General features: G+C 42.7%; 1 protein-coding gene across 1 annotated transcript; it reads right to left on the bottom strand.

The window, feature by feature from the left end:
- Positions 1-2,002: 2,002 nt before the first annotated feature.
- Positions 2,003-14,530, bottom strand: tfap2c (transcription factor AP-2 gamma (activating enhancer binding protein 2 gamma)). The gene is made up of 8 exons (XM_084316662.1): positions 14,153-14,530; positions 12,833-13,288; positions 12,454-12,505; positions 11,066-11,160; positions 9,350-9,591; positions 7,064-7,182; positions 4,866-5,007; positions 2,003-3,997 (listed from the first exon to the last, which is right to left on the bottom strand). Exons 1-8 carry the CDS (start codon positions 14,198-14,200, stop codon positions 3,703-3,705), a joined length of 1,449 nt encoding a protein of 482 aa, XP_084172788.1. The 5' UTR covers positions 14,201-14,530; the 3' UTR covers positions 2,003-3,702.
- Positions 14,531-19,804: the final 5,274 nt, after the last annotated feature.

The raw sequence follows: 19,804 nt of genomic DNA, 5'->3' as shown, positions 1-19,804 counted from the left end.
TTCCTCTGAGGAATCAAATCTACACAGTGCAGATGAGAAAGGTAAACAAACAGAGCACAGCGCTGCGGGCCTATAGCTCAATAGCTCACGGCTACAGGTTCATAACAAGGCCCAGACGTGTGACACAACCAACACACAGTGTGACAGTGAGAGAGAGAGAGAGAGAGAGAGAGAGAGAGAGAGAGAGAGAGAGAGAGAGAGAGAGAGAGAGAGAGAGAGAGAGAGAGAGAGAGAGAGAGAGAGAGAGAGAGAGAGAGAAGGTGAAAATAACCTGTGATCAGCAGTGGCTCGGAGGCAGGGAAGTTATGCCTCAACCATGTTTAACCGGTCATCAAAGGCACTCCAAGCAGCATAAATCTCCCTCCTCCTCCTCTTCTCCCCGCTTCTACCTTCCACCTCCCCCTTCACCTCCACCCACCCCTCCTCATTTCATCCTCCCCCCCCCCTCCTTGTGTTATCTAGTCCTCTCCCAGGGCCCTGTGTTCGAGCTAATGTGAGTAACTGAAGGCGGTAAGTCAACCGCTGGCGGGGCAGTAAGCCACCGGGTTGACAGGTCTGGTCGAACAGGTTCTGAAGGGGAGAGGCTGCTACTTGTTGAGCTGCTCAGCATGACACACTGCCGCTCTGCCCTTCTCCGCGCTCCACACAGACAAATGGCTTTGTGACCGGGGCTCACGTCAAGAGCTGGTTTCGCCCCCGCTAATCCCAACAACAGGGGCTATACGAGATATACGTGACTGGTCTGGGACGTGCTGTATATATGAGCCAAGGCAGAGACAGTGGTGTTGTTGGTCTGACACAAGCAGAAGCTCTCGTAGTCCTTTTGAGGCACATGTCTCGCACAGTCAACTGTATCTAGGAGCTGGGACTCTTTGTTTAGAAAGAGCGGCGTTCTACGCATGGAAACGTGCCTCTACGTTTGAGTGACATTTAGTGGGGAGATGGAATAGATTGAACGCACGCACGCACGCACAAAACTACTGGAGATTTCCATGAGCTTGGAAATCTTGACTTGGTGACATGTGTATCATTATGTAATATATCACGTCGCTCTCTCTTGTGGATTCCGTATACTCTTGGAGTTCATCCTGTACTCATTAATCAAGCGTTAAATCAAGCAGTCGAACGCTCGCGCACAAACCGCGTGTCAAATTGCAGCGAGTGCAGTCGGTGGTGGTGGTGGAGGGGAGGTGGGGGTGGGGGGATGCAGAGATTTCAGTTGCAAGCGTCTGAAACACATAAAGGGACCGGCCGTGTGAATCAGCCAGGGACGGGCTGAGCGGCTGATGATTAAGCGGCCTTGCTCAACACGCTCAGTGCAACTTTCCATCGCATTATTTTTTTCTCACACACTTCAAAGGAGTCGTCCTCCCGCTGTTGGGGAAACATGCGGCGTAGTGTTTCCACGCTGTTAGGAGTCACCGGGTTAACGAGTGGACCTCACCTGTTGAGCAACACCAGACAATTACACCTGTTCCGGACATTAGCAGCGGAATGATGGCGTGTAAAAAAAAGAAATTGGAAGTTTCAACAACAGATACACGGACGCCCCGGAATACAAACTGTAGCGTCACGGAGAGACGCGGGCACAAAGCGACACACGGCTACAGGCACGCGCTGTGCGATACATAAACAGGACGTTTTGTCTTCTTTCGCGGTGCACTTCTTCCCTCATCACATGGTGTGTTTGCGGGCTCCCCGTCCGACGTCGACTCGGGCCACATGGCCTATTTATGGAGCTAAGTGAGAGCAGATAATGATGGCCACTGTTGTCGTGGTTTTTTCTTTCCCTTTGCTGTTTATTAATAGGAAGATATCCAAACACATGACATGGCCATCAGCTGAAATACTGCACACACACACAAAGAAGAGTTTACAGAGGACTAGATCTGTCCATCAGTGGAGTCTTTGTGTGTTTGTGTGTCTGTATGTGTGTACATGTAGTCTGGCGATTGGCCCAGGTATAAAAAGAAATCACTGAATCCTTGACTGAATCAGCGTAATCAGGGTTGAGTCTTTTATTTAATTTTTTTCTTGTAACTTTTTTGTAACAGCTTTTCATTTTTTTACACATTCTCAAAAAGTATGTCATACCCCACTTCCTAACCTCTACGTGATAAAAAACTAACCCATTTATAAAAGTTTAACACGTCATAAAAGTTAAACCATACACCAGAATGATACCATTATTTACATAAGCCCATTAAATTACAACATAAATTAGAAAAATATTTACATGACAAGATACTGGATAAAATCCTATGTTTGTAATTCAATGTCTAATTAGAGACTCTTTTTTTTCTCAGAAAGAATTATATACATTTACGCACGCACACACACACATGCATGCATGCCCATACTCACTCTCGCTCTCTCTCTCTTTCTCTCTCTCTCTCTCTCTCTCTCTCTCTCTCTCTCTCTCTCTCACACACACACACACACACACACACACACACACACACACACACACACACACACACACACACACACACACACACACACACACTCACCCTCACACACACACACACACACACACACACACACACCCACATACACAACACAATCCCCTTGCAGGACTGAATTGGCTGATAGATTGAGATCAACATGGGACTCTATAGTACTGAGACTTGAGGAACATCTAACAAGGTCATAGAATCAATGGTTTATTAGTTTACCAGTCCTCAAATACTTTTTTTAGTTTTTGTTTTTTTAGTAGGTAAAGTAATGATGAAAGCATTGCTATGCCTTTGAATCTACACTGAACACTGAAAAGGCTTATTGCAAAACTGTTGGTTTCCAGTTGAACACACAGACAGACAAACCCTTTCTCTCATCTCTCATCCAGGTCAACAACATACAATATGAAACGTCTCCTGTGAACAAAGCACCGTAACACTGGACCCACTTTGAAGTCATTGTAAAAAGAAAAAAGAAATGAAAAAAATCTAAATGAAAAAATAAAATAAAAAATAAAAAGAGAGAAAGAGAATGAATTGGAATTTCTTCTCTCTCTCTCTTTCCCATATAAAAAGAGTGTCTTCTGGAAGTCCAGTGGGATCTAAACGCCGGGGAAGAGACACAGGAAATCAGTGGATTTGCCTCCAGACAGAGTGGGGGCGGGAGGGGGGGGGGGGGTCGGCTGAGAGGAATTCACAGCCACAGCAAGCCATCTTGAAATGATGTCCTCTAGGGAGAAAAACAAAGTCTGCTCTCTGTTCCTCCATCCTCCCTCTGTTCCTCCTCCCTCTGTCCCTCCGTCCTCCTCCTCCTCCTCCCTCTGTTCCTCCGTCCTCCCTCTTTGTCAAACGGAGTCCGGTTCCTACAGCTGGAGTGCGGTACGGTACCTTGGCTTAGCACCGCGTGTCACAGCGGGTCGCCATGGTCAAAGCTCGCAACTAAGACCAGCCGACAGGCGTTCACTGTAGGTACCGACGCGGGTCGATCACTCTTTGAACAGCAGCCGCTAGTGGCGGGACGACGACATGGACCAATACTCAATGAATACGTTGTAAATTCAACAGTGTGAGATGACACACACACACACACAAACAAATAAAAAATCTAAAGATCTGCTCTGTATAGACCAAAATGACAATACTAAATAGCGAATTTTAAAAGTAGTCCAAAGAAAATGTCAAAGGAAGGGGGGAGATAACGGATCGAGGGCTTCTGAAGTTCATAGGGACTCCGCCATTGGAATTCTCATTTCCGGTGCTTCTCCATTTTGTCGGCGGATTTGTTCACGCTATCGGAGGACCCCTGGGTGTCACTACCGGAGGTCAGGTACGACTTGTCCACCTGCTTAAGGGCCTCGTTCAGGTAGTTCTGCAGCGAGGTCATGGCGGCGCAGATAGCCGGGGAGCCGAAGCCGTGGGTGATGAGGCTGAAGTGAGTCAGGCAGCCCTGGATCCCCGGCTCCAGGATGGGCGCCGGCCGGGAGTTCCCCAGGGGTGAGCGGTCCTGGGTGAGCAGGTCGGTGAACTCCTTACAGATCTGCCTGAGGGGAGGAAACACAACGGACACAATGGTTTTAGAAAACAGGCGATCGAAGTAACACCATCTCTTGATTCAGTACATATCGTTAGCCTCATACGATAATTAGTCATTCTTTGGCCAGATTGAGGTTTCTGCCTAACTGTAATCTCCTCACACTGCTGCATTGCCCTGGCTTAGTGCCTATGTCCTCATCCAATCAGAACACTTGTTACGTTCAAAAATCCCCATCTGCCTAACTCACTCGTGTGACTTGTGCATTTTAACATTACATAGGCAAGATCGCATGACTTAGGCAAGTATAACAACTGCCTTAGTGTATGACATGTATGTATGTACGAGGAATAAATGCCTAAGTCACGACATATTTAGTTTAAAAGTCACCTTATTTTGTTACGCAATGGTTGTTGTGTTTTTGTATTTTTGCAAACTTGTTGATACACCTTGTGGAACTTATTTTCAAAATATAAATTAAAAACTCGTACACATTTGCTGGAAAATGAGTTTTTTCTTCTTTTCTAAAAATCTTGAAAAATTACTTAGGCAATTATCGTATGAGGCTAACGATATGCGAAACTATACATGGTTCGAGAAGATAACGTGGATTGGAATGCGAGTAATGAAACGTACATGCACGAAACTACGTTTCATATTTGTAAGTACAGTACTCTGTGAATCTTTTTAATTGTAGCTACTGTAGCAATAGAAAAAACTTTAACAGGATGAAACATGCTACAGTAACTTTACAAATGAACAAAAGTCTTTCTTGTAAAAATCTGCATGTCTGTCAAGCCTGCTACTTTAAAATAAATTGCCAGAGGCTTTTCTGCAGATGAGAGCCCATCATCTCTAGAGAATATCGTGACACTTACTTGGCAGCGAGGAGCATGTTCTTGCGAGAGTTGACTTCATTGCGTTCCACGTGCGGCCTTCCCAGGTATTCAGAAATGGCTTTAGCAGGGAACTCTGTCTCACAGACGTAGCCGAAGTCCCTCGCTAAGTGAACTGCTTCACCTGTCAGAGGAAAATGGAACAGAGAATCGGGGTAAGACAAACTAGCACAGAGAGAGAGAAAAACAAACAAATACAAACTCCATGTCCTTTGAACTCAAGTATATATGCCATAAAATCAAGAAGGTGACATCTGGGCCTCCAGGTCCCACAACACTGGGACACCCTCATCAGTGCGTGGTCCCATATCAACACTGGCCAGCAGAGTCATTCACATTCAGAAGGCAATGTGTTAATCAATAAATAAAAGTTATCATTATATACACATACAAAGTGTCTCCATGAGCCCAAATATGGGTATGATGAGCAAGGTCCCAACACCCTGCTTAAATTTGATGAAGTGCACCAGTTCAGCCACAGCACCTTATCAGGGGCCAACGCTCCTGTGATGTAGCTGAGCGGCACGTAATAATCCACTGTTCTCAGCCTCCTCGCTCAGGGGAGGAATCGCTAGTGCGATGAATATATCCTCCATATTGAGGGTGACCCGACTCGCATGGTCATAATGGGTTTATGTGGTTAAATGCATGCAGCGAGCGCCCGTGGCGCAATACAGCGAGCTGCTTATTGACAGACACGCACATCATCACTTGAGGATGCAGGCTTTAAGATCAGCCGGCCCTTCTGGCGAGCCGTACTACACGTGATAACAAGCCTTAATTCAGCTTTGAAGGTCTCTAAATAACACCAGCCTCCAGCCATTCTCCTGCACAGAACCATCGGCCCGTTTATAAAGATTAAAGTTGGAGAGGGGGGGGGGGGGGGGGGGGTATTCCACTTCAGCCCGGGGCAGGTGGAGGTGATTAAAGTGATATTGCGGACATGGTGATGAGTCATTGTCTAGCCGAGGTATGACTGATGAGGCTGTTTTAACATTAGAGCCCGTGAAGAGAGAGAGAGAGGGGGTTTGGGTGTCTTTTGTCTGTGTGTTAGAACAACGGGGGAGAGGAAGAAAGGTCTGAATTAAAGCCTGTGCCCTCAAGAAGGAGAAAAGATAATAGTGGAGGTCTGGAGTGACGTTATACAGACGTGCCATGGAGATGTTCACTCAAATGAGATGGTAGACGATGAATCCAAATTAGAGGGGTCTTTGTATTTTGTATTTTTTCAACTTGTGTGGGCTATATCTGACGATGTGAGTTATGATAGGCAAGAATAGAATCCATTAAGGCATATTTTCGGATGTTTTTCAGGTCTTGGTCCAGATGCTTGCTAACCTCAAAATGTCACAGAGCGAGTCGCAGAGGATAATGTCATGTCTGCCTTGATAGTCAGGGACAGAGGCAAGCCCGTCTGTGTGATTCAGACATCGGCTCAGCCACAGTTGTGCGAATGGCCAAAATGGAGGGAATCACCATGGGAATGACAGATCAGCTATACAGCTGCTACTGACAGACTAGTAAACGACGCAAGGCGCCTCCATTACAGTGCATTAAACTTAATAATAGTGTAACAAATGCGTACTCACTATATATCAATAGCTCAAGGATTATAGCAGTGGTTCCCAAACCTTTTCGGTCAGGTCTCCCTTGCGTAAAAAAGAATCCTAACTTTCTCGCAACTTTTATTTTGAAGGCAAGATTGCACCGACCACAGTATTGTTTTATTGTTTTATTGTGGATCCCCATTAGTCTACACCAAAGTGAGACTACTCTTCCTGGTAGATATGAAGCCAGGAACGCTTGGTTTGGGTGAGTCAGCTTTTCTTTTCATTCCTGACAGCTACCTAGCTCACTATCACAGGTGATATAACTGATCGTGTGTGTGGGCGACCTAGCAACAGTGTTTGTTTACAGCTCTCATTGATCAACACATTGGATTTAAATCTGAATACATTTCGTTCCGCTCTGATTTTCTTTGTTCCACTAGTCTTGCATAGCCAGACCTCTCTCCACACTGTGTTAGCACTGTGCCAGCATTCTACTAGACTAATGGAACAATCATAGAACTATATTATAAGGGAACAATGTACTGCAATGTACTGAACAATAGCTGCTACTGTATGGTAGCGAGGCTGTACATGTGTACAAAGTCACTAAGAACATGGTGGACACTGTACCTTCTACTAGAGCAGTAAGCAGAGTGACGTTAGCTGCCTTCCTCCGTCCAGCCGGCAGATTCAGACCGATCTTATCAAGCTTCTCTCTCAGAGACCTGCCACCGTTCTTCGACTTGGCTCTGTAGAACAGGAACAGAAACAGAACACTTTTTATTAGCTTAGAATAGAATAGAATAGAATAGAAATACTTTATTCATCCAGAGGGAAATTTGGCTATGGTTATGCTTATGTTTTTTTTTTATTACCAAATAGTCAAACATAGATTACATAAGATCAGTTTGTTCAGATAAGTGCGTGTACATTTTTGGAAGTTCATGAAAATGTGTGAACTCAACTATCTTCTAGACACACTTCTTTATAAACACATTATTGTTTATAAATGAGTGAGACAATAGATACAATGGATGTCTATAGTTGTGGACATGTCCACCGTCGTCTTTGATCATATTCCCCTTTCAGCCCGGGTGTCCAGACTTCCTAGTGCTTTGACAGGAGGCTTCATCCAAAGCACTCATCCCTGAACCGAGGCTCATCCTACACTTTTGAAAACAAATAAATCAAACGCCAACTGGCTCCGACACCACCCCTGGCCTAAAGAACAGTGACACAAACGACGCTTCCGCGCAAACAACATAACAGGGAAACATACACATGTTCGCACAAACACTTAAATTCCCCACCGTGGCCGATTCAGTTTTCCACATGACTGGCGGGCAGGCTCTCCCTCTCCGTGGTGGGTGAGAGAGGCAGCATCTTTAGGGAGGTGTGTGTATGACACCCCCCCCCCCCTCTCCTCTTCTCTTCTGCCTCTCTCCCTCTGCTAACTACCCCCTCCTATCGCTATATGACCTACTTAAAGATCACACATTGTGTGTGTGTGTGTGTGTGTGTGTGTGTGTGTGTGTGTGTGTGTGTGTGTGTGTGTGTGTGTGTGTGTGTGTGTGTGTGTGTGTGTGTGTGTGTGTGTGTGTGTGTGTGTGTGTGTGTGTGTGTGTGTGTGTGTGTGTGTGTGTGTGTGTGTGTGTGTGTGTGTGTGTTTATGAGTATAGCAAGGGCACATGGGAAGATGAAAACATGCACTGGCAGCACAAAACGCAGGCAGACAGGAGAGCTCTGGTCAGGGGTGTATAGTAACCCCTGGTCCCTCGACAGACTGTCATATTAACATATGGGCCATAAGGTCAACCGCTCGACCACAATTAAAACAACCCTGCCACAACCCCCTTCCCCCTAAAACGCCCTCAACAGACACACACACACACACACACACACACACACACACACACACACACACACACAGTCCTGTGTCTGTCACATGGTTGCAAACTGCATTGATGTAACTTATCCCAAAAGGAGGCGAATAGACAAGATTGCAGACCACACAAAGCATGTCACGAAACCTTGCACCGGAAAAAACTGATGAGCAAGCGTGGCTGAGCCAAAATGTGCTTTTAGGAAAGATATTATCTGTTGTTACAGTCTACATGTCACACTAGACTACAATACTGCACTGTATTTTTATCAAAATAAATTAGCACAAAACAACTTGTGTTTGACTATCATTTAGATAAAAGGCTGTTATCTGGAAGATTTTTGCAAATGTTAAGATTCACCTAGGCAGAGGTTGATTCCCTAGGCAGAGGTTGATACTCTAGGCAGAGGTTGATACTCTCGGCAGAGGTTGATACTCTCTGCAGAGGTTGATACTCTAGGCAGAGGTTGATACTCTCTGCAGAGGTTGGTACTCTCTGCAGAGGTTGATACTCTCTGCAGAGGTTGATACTCTCTGCAGAGGTTGATACTCTCGGCAGAGGTTGGTACTCTCTGCAGAGGTTGATACTCTCTGCAGAGGTTGGTACTCTCGGCAGAGGTTGATACTCTCTGCAGAGGTTGATACTCTCTGCAGAGGTTGGTACTCTCGGCAGAGGTTGATACTCTCTGCAGAGGTTGATACTCTCTGCAGAGGTTGATACTCTCTGCAGAGGTTGATACTCTCAGCAGAGGTTGATACTCTAGGCAGAGGTTGATACTCTAGGCAGAGGTTGATACCCTTGGCAGAGGTTGATACCCTTGGCAGAGGTTGATACCCTAGCCTAGGCTGGACTGATCTCCTATCACCTGAGATCTCATTGAGCTACTACAGTAGGCCAGTAACAGATTAGATTACATTCAAAACATTAACGCTTTTTACGAGTAGTAAACAGAACCGCCAACCACATCGGTGAAACCGCCGTAAAAACCCAGAGCAGTCTAGCATCAGTGTGGGTGAGTTTGAACGCTGCTGACCTGCGGAGCACCCCTCCCAGTAGCGAGGCGTTGAGACACTCCGGGGGCGACAGACGCCTCTGGACCTCGGCCACGGTGACCTTGTACTTGGAGGTGGAGCTGAGCAGAGAGAGGCGGCCAGGCACGGAGCAGAACACCTCCGTGGGGTTGATAGGCCCTGTGGGGAGGAGGGGTGGAAGAAAGAGAGTGATGAGTATATGGTGATAGAGGAGGAAAAGAGAGAGAGAGGCTGTGTAGAAGTGCTATGGTTGTGTGATTTTAATAATATATCACCGTTTTAAGTTTTCAAAGGAACGATGTTTTCAAATGATGGTAAGTTGGAGTGTTGTGTTCATTCATAGTTAAAGACAGTAGAGGTTGAGTACTTTATTATCTAAAGATGGTCAATTGGAGTGTTGCGTTCATTCATAGTTAAAGACAGTAGAGGTTGAGAGTACTTTATTATCTAAAGATGGTAAATTGGAGTTGTGTTCATTCATAGTTAAAGACAGTAGAGGTTGAGTACTTTATTATCTAAAGATGGTAAGTTAGAGTGTTGTGTTCATTTATAGTTAAAGACAGTAGAGGTTGAGTACTTTATTATCTAAAGATGGTCAATTGGAGTGTTGCGTTCATTCATAGTTAAAGACAGTAGAGGTTGAGTACTTTCTCGTGGTATATCACATTCACACTCCAAGTGATATGGATTGACTTTACTGCTGCAAATAGATGACTTGTCCAAACGACATTTCAAGACGGAGTAATATGGTTCTTCAGTGCAAGGGTTCAATTGGTTAAAGGTTCTTCTTCTTGAGCACGTATGTCCCGAGCCTCCATTATCATCACCAACCGCAGTACAACATAATGTAGGAGTCTGTGCTAACTCACAGAACATGCCCTAAAAATAAAGCTGAACGTCTTGTGTTTCTCTGGAATGTCTTGAATGTACACAGTATACTAATGACAATGTGTAGTACGGTACTGTTTTAGGAAGCGATTCACTAGAAGCCACAACGTGTGCAGTACGGTACTGTTTTAGGAAGCCATTCACTAGATGTCACAACGTGTGCGGTACGGTAGTGTTTTAGGAAGCCATTCACTAGATGTCACAACGTGTGCGGTACGGTAGTGTTTTAGGAAGCGATTCACTAGATGTCACAACGTGTGCGGTACGGTAGTGTTTTAGGAAGCCATTCAGATGTCACAACGTGTGCGGTACGGTAGTGTTTTAGGAAGCCATTCAGATGTCACAACGTGTGCGGTACGGTAGTGTTTTAGGAAGCCATTCACTAGATGTCACAACGTGTGCGGTACGGTAGTGTTTTAGGAAGCCATTCACTAGATGTCACAACGTGTGCGGTACAGTAGTGTTTTAGGAAGCCATTCACTAGATGTCACAACGTGTGCGGTACGGTAGTGTTTTAGGAAGCCATTCACTAGATGCCACAGAGCTTTTTAGAACTATCACAGTTTCGCCCAAATGTTGTGTTTCCTGAGGATCAAACAGCTGAAATGTACCCCTTTCCTCGTACCGGACCCACAAACAGCTCGCTCATAACACAGACACCTCCTCTTATCAGCAGATACCTCACTGCCCTGTACTGAAAACAGGGTCTCAGGACCACTAAGGAATCTAGCATGGCTACAGCTAGCTATGGGACACCGTTTTGGGTCAAAGGTTCAAAACCACCACAAAGTCACTGTACGAACACACAAGTACAAGTACACTCCACACACAGAAGCTATACCTCCGTCCTCACCCGCAAGAAAGCCACCCTCATTATAAGTCCTCTGAAAGCGATCAAGGTTCCTGCCACCACGTAGTCCTAATACTGAGACAAGAATCACAGGGGAGGAACATGAGTGACATTATACATCTCCTCCTGGGCAGAGGGCTGGGAATGACATGCCATTGCTTACTAGTGTAAACCCAGGATTGCCCGCAGAATGCCTGTGAGCATATAGGAACAATATAATGAGCCGTCACAGATTTCTGTAATGAGGACTATGGCATGTTTATTGCACTGTGCAAATTGCTTGCTATGACTGTTTATCGTAATACCGTCACACTTCATGTTGCCACATTTAGGAATAAGTTCCACAGTATTTATTTATTTATTTTTAAGTATATTAAATACAAGTAAAAATAAATCACACAAATATCATCCAACCAACTATAGTGGTTTATTAGTTCAGATATACCATATAATGACAAAATAAACAATTTGTGAAAAATAAAATGAATTAATGAAAACATGAATTATGAAGCCATTACATACACTTACATTATTGTGCGCCACTAATATGATCTAATGTAATTCTACATGTTACCATGTGGGCTTTTTCCCCCTGAAAAGGTTATGGAGGTAAGCAGCAGAAAAATTTTGCTACAAGCTAATCTCACTTTGACTCTTAGTCTGTTTAAGGAAGACCTGATGACAAAACACACAGCCTTCATTCGGTTCATGTCCCAACAAATAGCCAAATTTGTCCTTCACATGCAAGCCTATAATGCCACACCCCATCAAAACCTGGCTCTGTCGAGTCAGCCACAGCCTGATGATCGCCCTCGAAAAACTGTTGTTAACTCGAACTGAAAAGAATAGAGTGCCAGCTTAAACCTACCCAAAGATAAGCTTTCCCTCCGTGCCTAGTCAATGCGGAGGTTGTGGGGTTGCACAACCTCCACGTCCTGTCACCTAGACTGCCATTTCTGTTTTTTGAAAGGGATCTTTTTTTTCTTTTTTTTTCTCACTGGGCATCCATTCAAATACCTCCAACGCTAGAATAGACTGAGGATCATACCGAGCTTAGTTAAGTGCATCTCATGGCTGTGAGGATTACCATTCTATGCAGTGCAAGTACAAGTACAAATACAAGCCTGCTCCTTTAGCTGTACCCTCTGATTTAATGTCCTGACATGCCACTGTACAAATAACTGTTATGACATTTTTTCCAAGTCTGTGTAGGTAGTTGAAAATATAGACCAGGCCGTAGATTTCTAACTGCTAACCGTTTTCTTTTTCTTTTTAATTGTTTGTTTTCTTTTGAGAATTACCAAAACTGCTTTTAAACGGTGCTGTTGTAACCTATTATTCATATATATATTAATTAAATCAACTCACCTTTTTTTATGACTGTCTGATCTGCCATTATAATACTGTGGTCATCTACATGCTGATAAAAGAGAGCAAAATTAACAGTGAGCAAAATTACACTCAGTTTTACAACTAAATAAAATGAACATATAGGCGTTGTATTATTAATGGGGGGGGGGGAATAAAAACAGCACAGACAGGCACGCGCCCACACCCACCCACGCACGCACACAAACACACCCACGCACGCACACAAACACACACACCCACGCAGACACACACACACACACACACACACACACACACACACACACACACACACACACACAACCTAAAAGTATAGTTTACAATTCACACCACCTGCCTGACCAATTTTTGAAATCATAATTCAAACAGAACCACTCACTTGAACGTCGTCTAATCCATGGCCCATGTCGTGCATTCCCATATTATCACCAATGGAAGACTCGATGCTGTGCCCGTGAGGAGACAGGAGCTCCGGCCGGCGGAACCCTTCTCTCCTGACCCCGGAGCCGCCATCTAGACCCAAAATCTGACTGGCCAGCCCACTCCTCGCGTGAGTTCCGAGCCCCTCCTGACCCTGCCGACCGGGCCACGACTGCTGCTGATTCGACGACTGGGACTGGTGTATGGAGTTGATATTGAACGGGTCGCCAAGGTGGGAATAAGGGTCACCGGCCTGCGGGTACGAGATGGGTTGGTAGGGCGGGGGGAAGTAGGGGGGCTGGAAGTCCGAGCTAGCCGAGTGCGAGAGGGACGGAGACGGGCTGTATAGGTGCTGGCTGACCGCAGGCAGGTGAGGTAGCCTGGGGTTCCCATTGCTGCTGCCGTCGTGCCTCTCCTGGGGGAAGAAGAGAGGATGAGGATGGCAACAACATGGCAGCAGGCCCGTACTGGTGTAATTGGTTCATTATGGGAGTAAAGTGTCAATAACGATACAATACATAGCATGCCCTCTGATATCAACTGATAATGTGACAGTGGAAAGATTTTATCTCAATGTAGAAAACATGCCCTCCCTATTGTGCATATTGTGCCTACAATTATTATATTAGAGACATGAACTTGAATATTATTTTTTAAAGTAGAATATAAATAGACTAAAATTCTGAGTAATGGAATTATTTTGTGAAGAAAATTATTATTATTACCATATTATTATTATTATTATTATTATTATTATTATTATTATTATTATTATTATTATTATTATTATTATTATTATTATTATTATTATTATTATTATTATATTGATGTTATTATTATTGTTATTTTTGTTATTGGTATAATAATCACCATCACCACAATCACCTGTCAAGCTCTTAGAAAAACATATGCAAGAATTAAATAAATTGAATAACAAAAAAATACATTTACAAAATAAAGTATGCGGGCATTGCAGCCGCCCAACTCTTCTTTTTCAAAACTGTCAAGTGGTCCAACAAGTTTGTGTTAGAAATATGCAGTGTTTTCTTTTTTCTTGCCTTAGCCATGCGGAAAACATATAGGCTAAAACAACCCAGGCTAGTCTATACTTGCTCTTTTAGTTTGTGCCACGCATGGCAATCAAGCTGTCATTTTAGGAACGATAAGTTGAGTTTTACATGTAGTCTATATGCATTTCAGATTGTTGTTAGGAGGTGTCTCTCAAGAGACCGACTTTTTCTCCTTTTTCACGGCATGTCACTCATAACTATTAACTCACCTCGCAGTCATCCTCATACTTCACGTTGTCTGCTAGTTTCCACAACATAGTTTTTTGACAGAGAAAACAGTCTCTTTATATAGCCAAACAAAAAAAACTAAAACAAAGTGAGCGTCGTCTGCAAGTTAATCCAAGTACGAAGTAATAAAGCGCTTCCTAGAAATCATGGATCAACCGCGACTGGTTGAGCGGCGCCGAGCGGAGCGACCGGAGGAGCGGGTTCAGAGGAGCGACCGACGGACTGAGGTACCCTGGGACAACACAACTGTAGTCGGGGCAATATTCCTCCCTCTCAGACACTCCAGAGCGTTATGGAAGTATGTGAGCGCGTTGCATATGAGAAACTTGACTCCCTCTTATGGACAAAGTAGTGATGCTCAGTCGTAATAAAGTGTACAGTCCTTGGCACTGGCAGCATGTAGCCTACTTGCTGTTACTGTAACTATATTTGCGCAGATAGTTGAAGTGGGCGTCGCCGTGCGGCCGTGACGTCACGGGATATGAAGATGAAAACTTTTTTCTGATTGGTTATTGGTGCATAGGGGGGTCCAATGATATTCCTGTCCGTCTTGTGTGTGGAGTGGAGTTCGGATTGATCCTGAAAACGCACGGATTGCATTTACGATCGATAGGAGCTCCGAGCTGGTAGTATAAGATGGTCACACACACGCACGTAGAGCAGGAGGATACATGGGTTTTAGTTTTTACTTTATTAGTTGTCTCAAAACAATGCGAATACATGATTGTTTTGCTCATTCTGGTAATATCAATAATGATAGGCAATCAATTGTTAGGCTACTGATGATAGCCTGACAAATGGCTATATAAATATCGACTATATGAATTTAATATTAGGCAATATTTCATTACTAATAATGACAGCCATAATTAGCCTATCAATGCTTTATAATATCATACTAATTTAATGATATTGTTATTAGAAACATAATTATAGCTGTTATTATTATTATTACTATTACAATTATTATTAATAATATTATTACAATTACTATTATTATTATCATTATTATCATTATTATTATTATTATTATTATTATTATTATTATTATTATTATTATTATTATTATTATGTAATGTAATAATTTATTCCGTATAATTGTTTATTCTAGGCTTTATTTTAAATATAAGTGAACAATGTTACAGCTATAATTTACTTAACAACTGAATCCTTGTACTCTCTTTCACCTGCAGGCCTGGGGGATAGTAACTCAAAATAATAAAGCTTATTTTTTATCAATAGGATTTCTAGAAAATGCATATGTTGCTCTCTGATTTGGACCGAAAACCGTAAAATTCTTTAGACTTTAATTGAAATAAATCCGTGACATTTGCAGAAATGTCTGTGCCCATAGTGTGGTGGTTCGGTACAAACCCGATAAGCCCTCGGGCTTCGCAGCATCTTTCTTACAGAAACCACAAGAGCTCAATGGGTTTCAACAAACATCTCTTTCTTAACTTCATTAACATTTTTGGTGGGGCTCTACACAATGTCCAAAACAAGGCTGCTTTGAAGCTTTGATATGCATGACATTCCTAGAGGGGAGAAAAGTTATTCTAGAGACAAAGAGAGGGACCTGTCCAGGTTAATGAAACCCCCCCACCCACCACCACCTCCACCCCCGAAAGAACGAAACAAAAACAAACAAACAAAAGTTAAAAGCAGTGATCGTGACCGTTCTAATTTACTTGACAATGCAAACCTTTTTTTGTGTGTGTGGCCTATTTAGAATCCCAATATTTAGCCTGCATTCCCAAATATTAGGCCTAATGTAATGGGTTCATTATAGGCCATTATAATGAATTGGTTTAGAATAACCTGACTGATATGTTGTGTCAAATTGATTGATAGGTGATTTTTCAACAGACTGTTGCGTCCATCCTATATTGGTTCTGCGTGAGAGGAACTGGCCACGGGAGGAAAAACAGACCACTTTGTCCGAATCGACGCGTTGGATTAACGCTGCGTGTTCGTTCTTGGCTTGTTGTGAGGTGAAGCAGAAATTAATGCTCACTGATTAAGTTATCTTTATGTTGGGATGGCACAGGCCTAAACGAAGTTAGACACGCTTCACCGAACTTTGGTGTTTTGAACAGGCCGCACAGCTTGTAATTTCATTGACAATCAATTACAGTGACAGTTCATTTAGGCCGATGTCAGATTTAAGAATTTAATGGATCTCTGAGGAGGCAAATTAAAAAGCTGGATGTGGCGGCACGGTGTTGATTATTGACATGTCGAATAAACTGCACTGTCCAAAGCACAAGTCAATAGGCCAATGCAGTAATGCAGGACGATGCTATTTTGAGTTCGGAAACAACAAAGGCAAGATAAATTAATCTTAGTTCCCCATATAAATGTGCAAGTTACATATCTTGTGAATTTCATTAAAAGTGGCGGTTATATATTTACAAGACAGGCTGCGTTTGAAAGCATTAGCCTAAGAGCATATACAGGAAAAACGAACTATAAGCCGATTCTTGATAATTGATTGATTTGAAGGGTTATAAACATGCTATGATAAAGGTCTACTGTATTGCATTATATGGGTTACAACCAGTAGGTAAACGCAAATCAAAATCTGTGTATAGTTATACAGCCTAACCCTTTGATAATACCATGTGAGCTGCATTCAGTGCCAAATACAGAATGATTGGAAATATGTGAGGGGATGAAGCAATAGCCATATATACGATATTTCTATGCTAATCAATAAAAGACAAATCTGACGAACAATACCTAATATGCAACATATAAATGAAGAATGAACTCACCCTCCAGTCCATCCTCTCCAGCACAGACATTTGAAAGGCTAGAGCAGTAATTCCAGCGCGAGGCAACGAATGAGTGAAATCACGAGAGGACTACATTGCTGACTTCACCTGGTGGCCATGTAATGCGCATGCGCCCTCCTATGTAATACACCTGTGTGGGCAAAAAAAAGGAGAGGTGAAAAATAAATACACTAATGAATAGGCCTAAATTAAAACGCTTCTCAGAGGGTTATTAGATTACTCTGACGTTTAGGACATTTTGTAATTCCGCTGTATGACTAAATATGTCAAAGATACATCCTAAGCTCGAATATGTAGGACATTAATAGTCACTTTGGCATAACAAGGACTTTTTTTTGTATTGTTTGTTTTAACATAGTCATAAAAATCAAATAAAAACATAGGCTACGTTTTAGCCAGGCCTGGATATATAGGACTTTCGTTCACAAAGTGTTGAGAAAACAAAAAACATTTCCCAATAAGGGTTAAAGCAACATTGGTAAATTTAAAGGTGAGGTAATCCCACCCTCAAAGCCGCATCGCCCGAGGCTGACCACAAGAATCTGCTTTCAAAAGCCACGCACTCTTTTTAGGCCTAAAATGGCAGTCGTTATCTGATCTCTCAAATACTTTAGCTTAAACTAATGAACAGATCAAAGCATCTCCGAGAAGTGTTTGAGATTGTAGCTTATATACTGCATTTTGTTCAAATAAGCTATGTAGGCCTATACTGCAAGTGTATCATCATGTAACACTAATAATGAGATATTAAAGTCAACACGTTTTTAGATAAACTATAGGCTAAATAATTAAACAAACGTAAAATAATTGTTTGCCTGTGATTTATCCTATATAATATAAAGCATTTTACAAAACACAATTCCCATCTCAAGTACTTTTACAGTTTAAAATAAATAAGCCTATTAAAAACTCAACACTATACATCAGTGGGAGTTCTCCCCAACTTAAGCACTAATCATTGATAATAGTTTCTATAAGCGTTCTGTGGTGGGTTTTCAGTTTCAAATGCCTTCAAGTAATTATTTATACCAGGAAATACAATGTGCAGTTTGATTTGTACACCACTATAGTCTGTCAACCATGGATGTATAGCACTGCATTTGCTCTGCGATATAGAAGAGCATCCTGATTATAAGGTCCTTGGTTCAAAACCTGAACTTGAATCCATTTAAAGCTATATGGTTTCTTGTAAAACGAAGGGTTGTATAGTCCTGTAGTGTAGGCCTATATATGCAGAAGCAATACACATGTAAGCATTTTTTTTCTGGAGCTCTGGAGTTCTAAATAGAACCATGCATGGTTTCTCATAAAACCCTGCATTGGACCAGTTGAGGATAAAGTATATAAATGCCACGTCTTCCCCTGAGTAAAATAGAGTATTGGCCTAATTAACTTACTTGGATGCAGGGGTCACAGAATACATGTCTTATAGTCAAAATATACCATCCTTGTCACCATAGTATCCATGTGCAAGTGACCCTTGCAGTATGGATTCTACAAGGACAAACAAAAAAAAAACGTGTTAATGTCAAAATCGAGTGTGGATCTTTGTTTTTAATTATCAATGGTATTATCAATGTCCTGGTTCTCTATAGGCTTAAATGGTTCAAATGTCTTCATAACAAAATCATTAGCCTATAAAAGGAGCTGATATGCAGTGCGGCGGATTTACGACAAGACTGTTGCTTTCAACCCTTTCCCACAATGATTGGATTATGCATGGTGTTACTTTCCTTTTATAGGAAACAGGCAGCTCTCCCAGATTCCCTCGGCATGTTAGTGAGGTCACATCATAATTGTCTCAGTAGAATCTACTGAGAAGATGAACAAGTATCTGCTGCCACCACGTGGCAGGATTCTGACATCACTGCAGTGGCTTTACCAGACGTTTGTACAGCGCCGTTAAAGGGGCAACTGTCACACAGACGTCTCTGACATACAATCACTGACATCAGGGGCGTCGTTCTGGTATGGCAAGGTATGGCACTCGCCATACCTTGGCAAAAAAAAAAAAAAAAATGTAGAATTCGAATGTCAACATTATGAACGAAGCTTCGAACTATTCGGTACAGCCCTAGCATGTTTTGATAGTCAATTATCTCACTTTTACTAGGTGACTTTTACTGTATATGCCCCCAAAAAAGGAAAATGGACATAGGGACGTTTTTTTAATCAAAGGGCAGCAGAGACAAGTGATACAGGGACACATGTAAGGTCTGGCTTAGTGATTAATAGTGCAGTTCAGCATTCAGTAACCCATACTTTTTGTGAATGTGTTTTTGATACTACATTCTGTTGAACACACAAAAACCGTACCTAAGGAAAACCCTTCACCACCCCCCCCCCCCCCCCTCCTCGCCATACCTTGCCTTTTACTGAAACGACGCCACTTACTGACATTAGTAACTAACTGACTGTAACCGCTGGTTACTGATTGGAACCCATGCACAAGGGGGGCATAAGCCAGATGTGAGCAGCAGCCCCCTAAGAGTTTGTACGCCTGTAGTGCTGAATCAGGAAGGCACCAGTGGTCGTTGCCGCTCCACACGCAAAGGCACCACATACGCATACCTTATTATCTGGAGTTAATGGTCACTGGCATGGAACTGTTGGTAACTAAACCCTTTTACATTTATCACCAACACACAACGTAGCCTACATGTTTGTAAGAACAATGTTCAATAAGGTCAATTCAACATACATGTCCTATACAGGATATGTTAAGTATAGCAGTGCACAGCCAGTCAATGTATTGGGTTTGAATAAAAAGTTTATTTGTCAAATGTTGCTTGATACAGGTGTGAACCAAAGCTAAAAATAAACAAAACCAAGACAAGC

Source organism: Notolepis coatsorum, assembly GCF_963971535.1.
Source record: "Notolepis coatsorum genome assembly, chromosome: 6".
NCBI classification, from domain to species: Eukaryota; Metazoa; Chordata; class Actinopteri; order Aulopiformes; family Paralepididae; genus Notolepis; species Notolepis coatsorum.
The sequence above is the reverse complement of the archived record's forward strand: the minus strand, read 5'-3'. Positions and strand labels throughout refer to the sequence as shown.

Bases quoted from the DNA above. Each gene is read 5' to 3' on its own strand.
- tfap2c (XM_084316662.1), bottom strand. From the start codon at position 14,200: ATGTTGTGGAAACTAGCAGACAACGTGAAGTATGAGGATGACTGCGAG. The intron at 5,008-7,063 runs GTACAGTGTCCA...TTCCTCTGACAG, and splicing joins GCTTACTGCTCTAGTAGAAG to GTGAAGCAGTTCACTTAGCG. The intron at 3,998-4,865 runs GTAAGTGTCACG...TCCTCCCCTCAG, and splicing joins AACATGCTCCTCGCTGCCAA to GCAGATCTGTAAGGAGTTCA.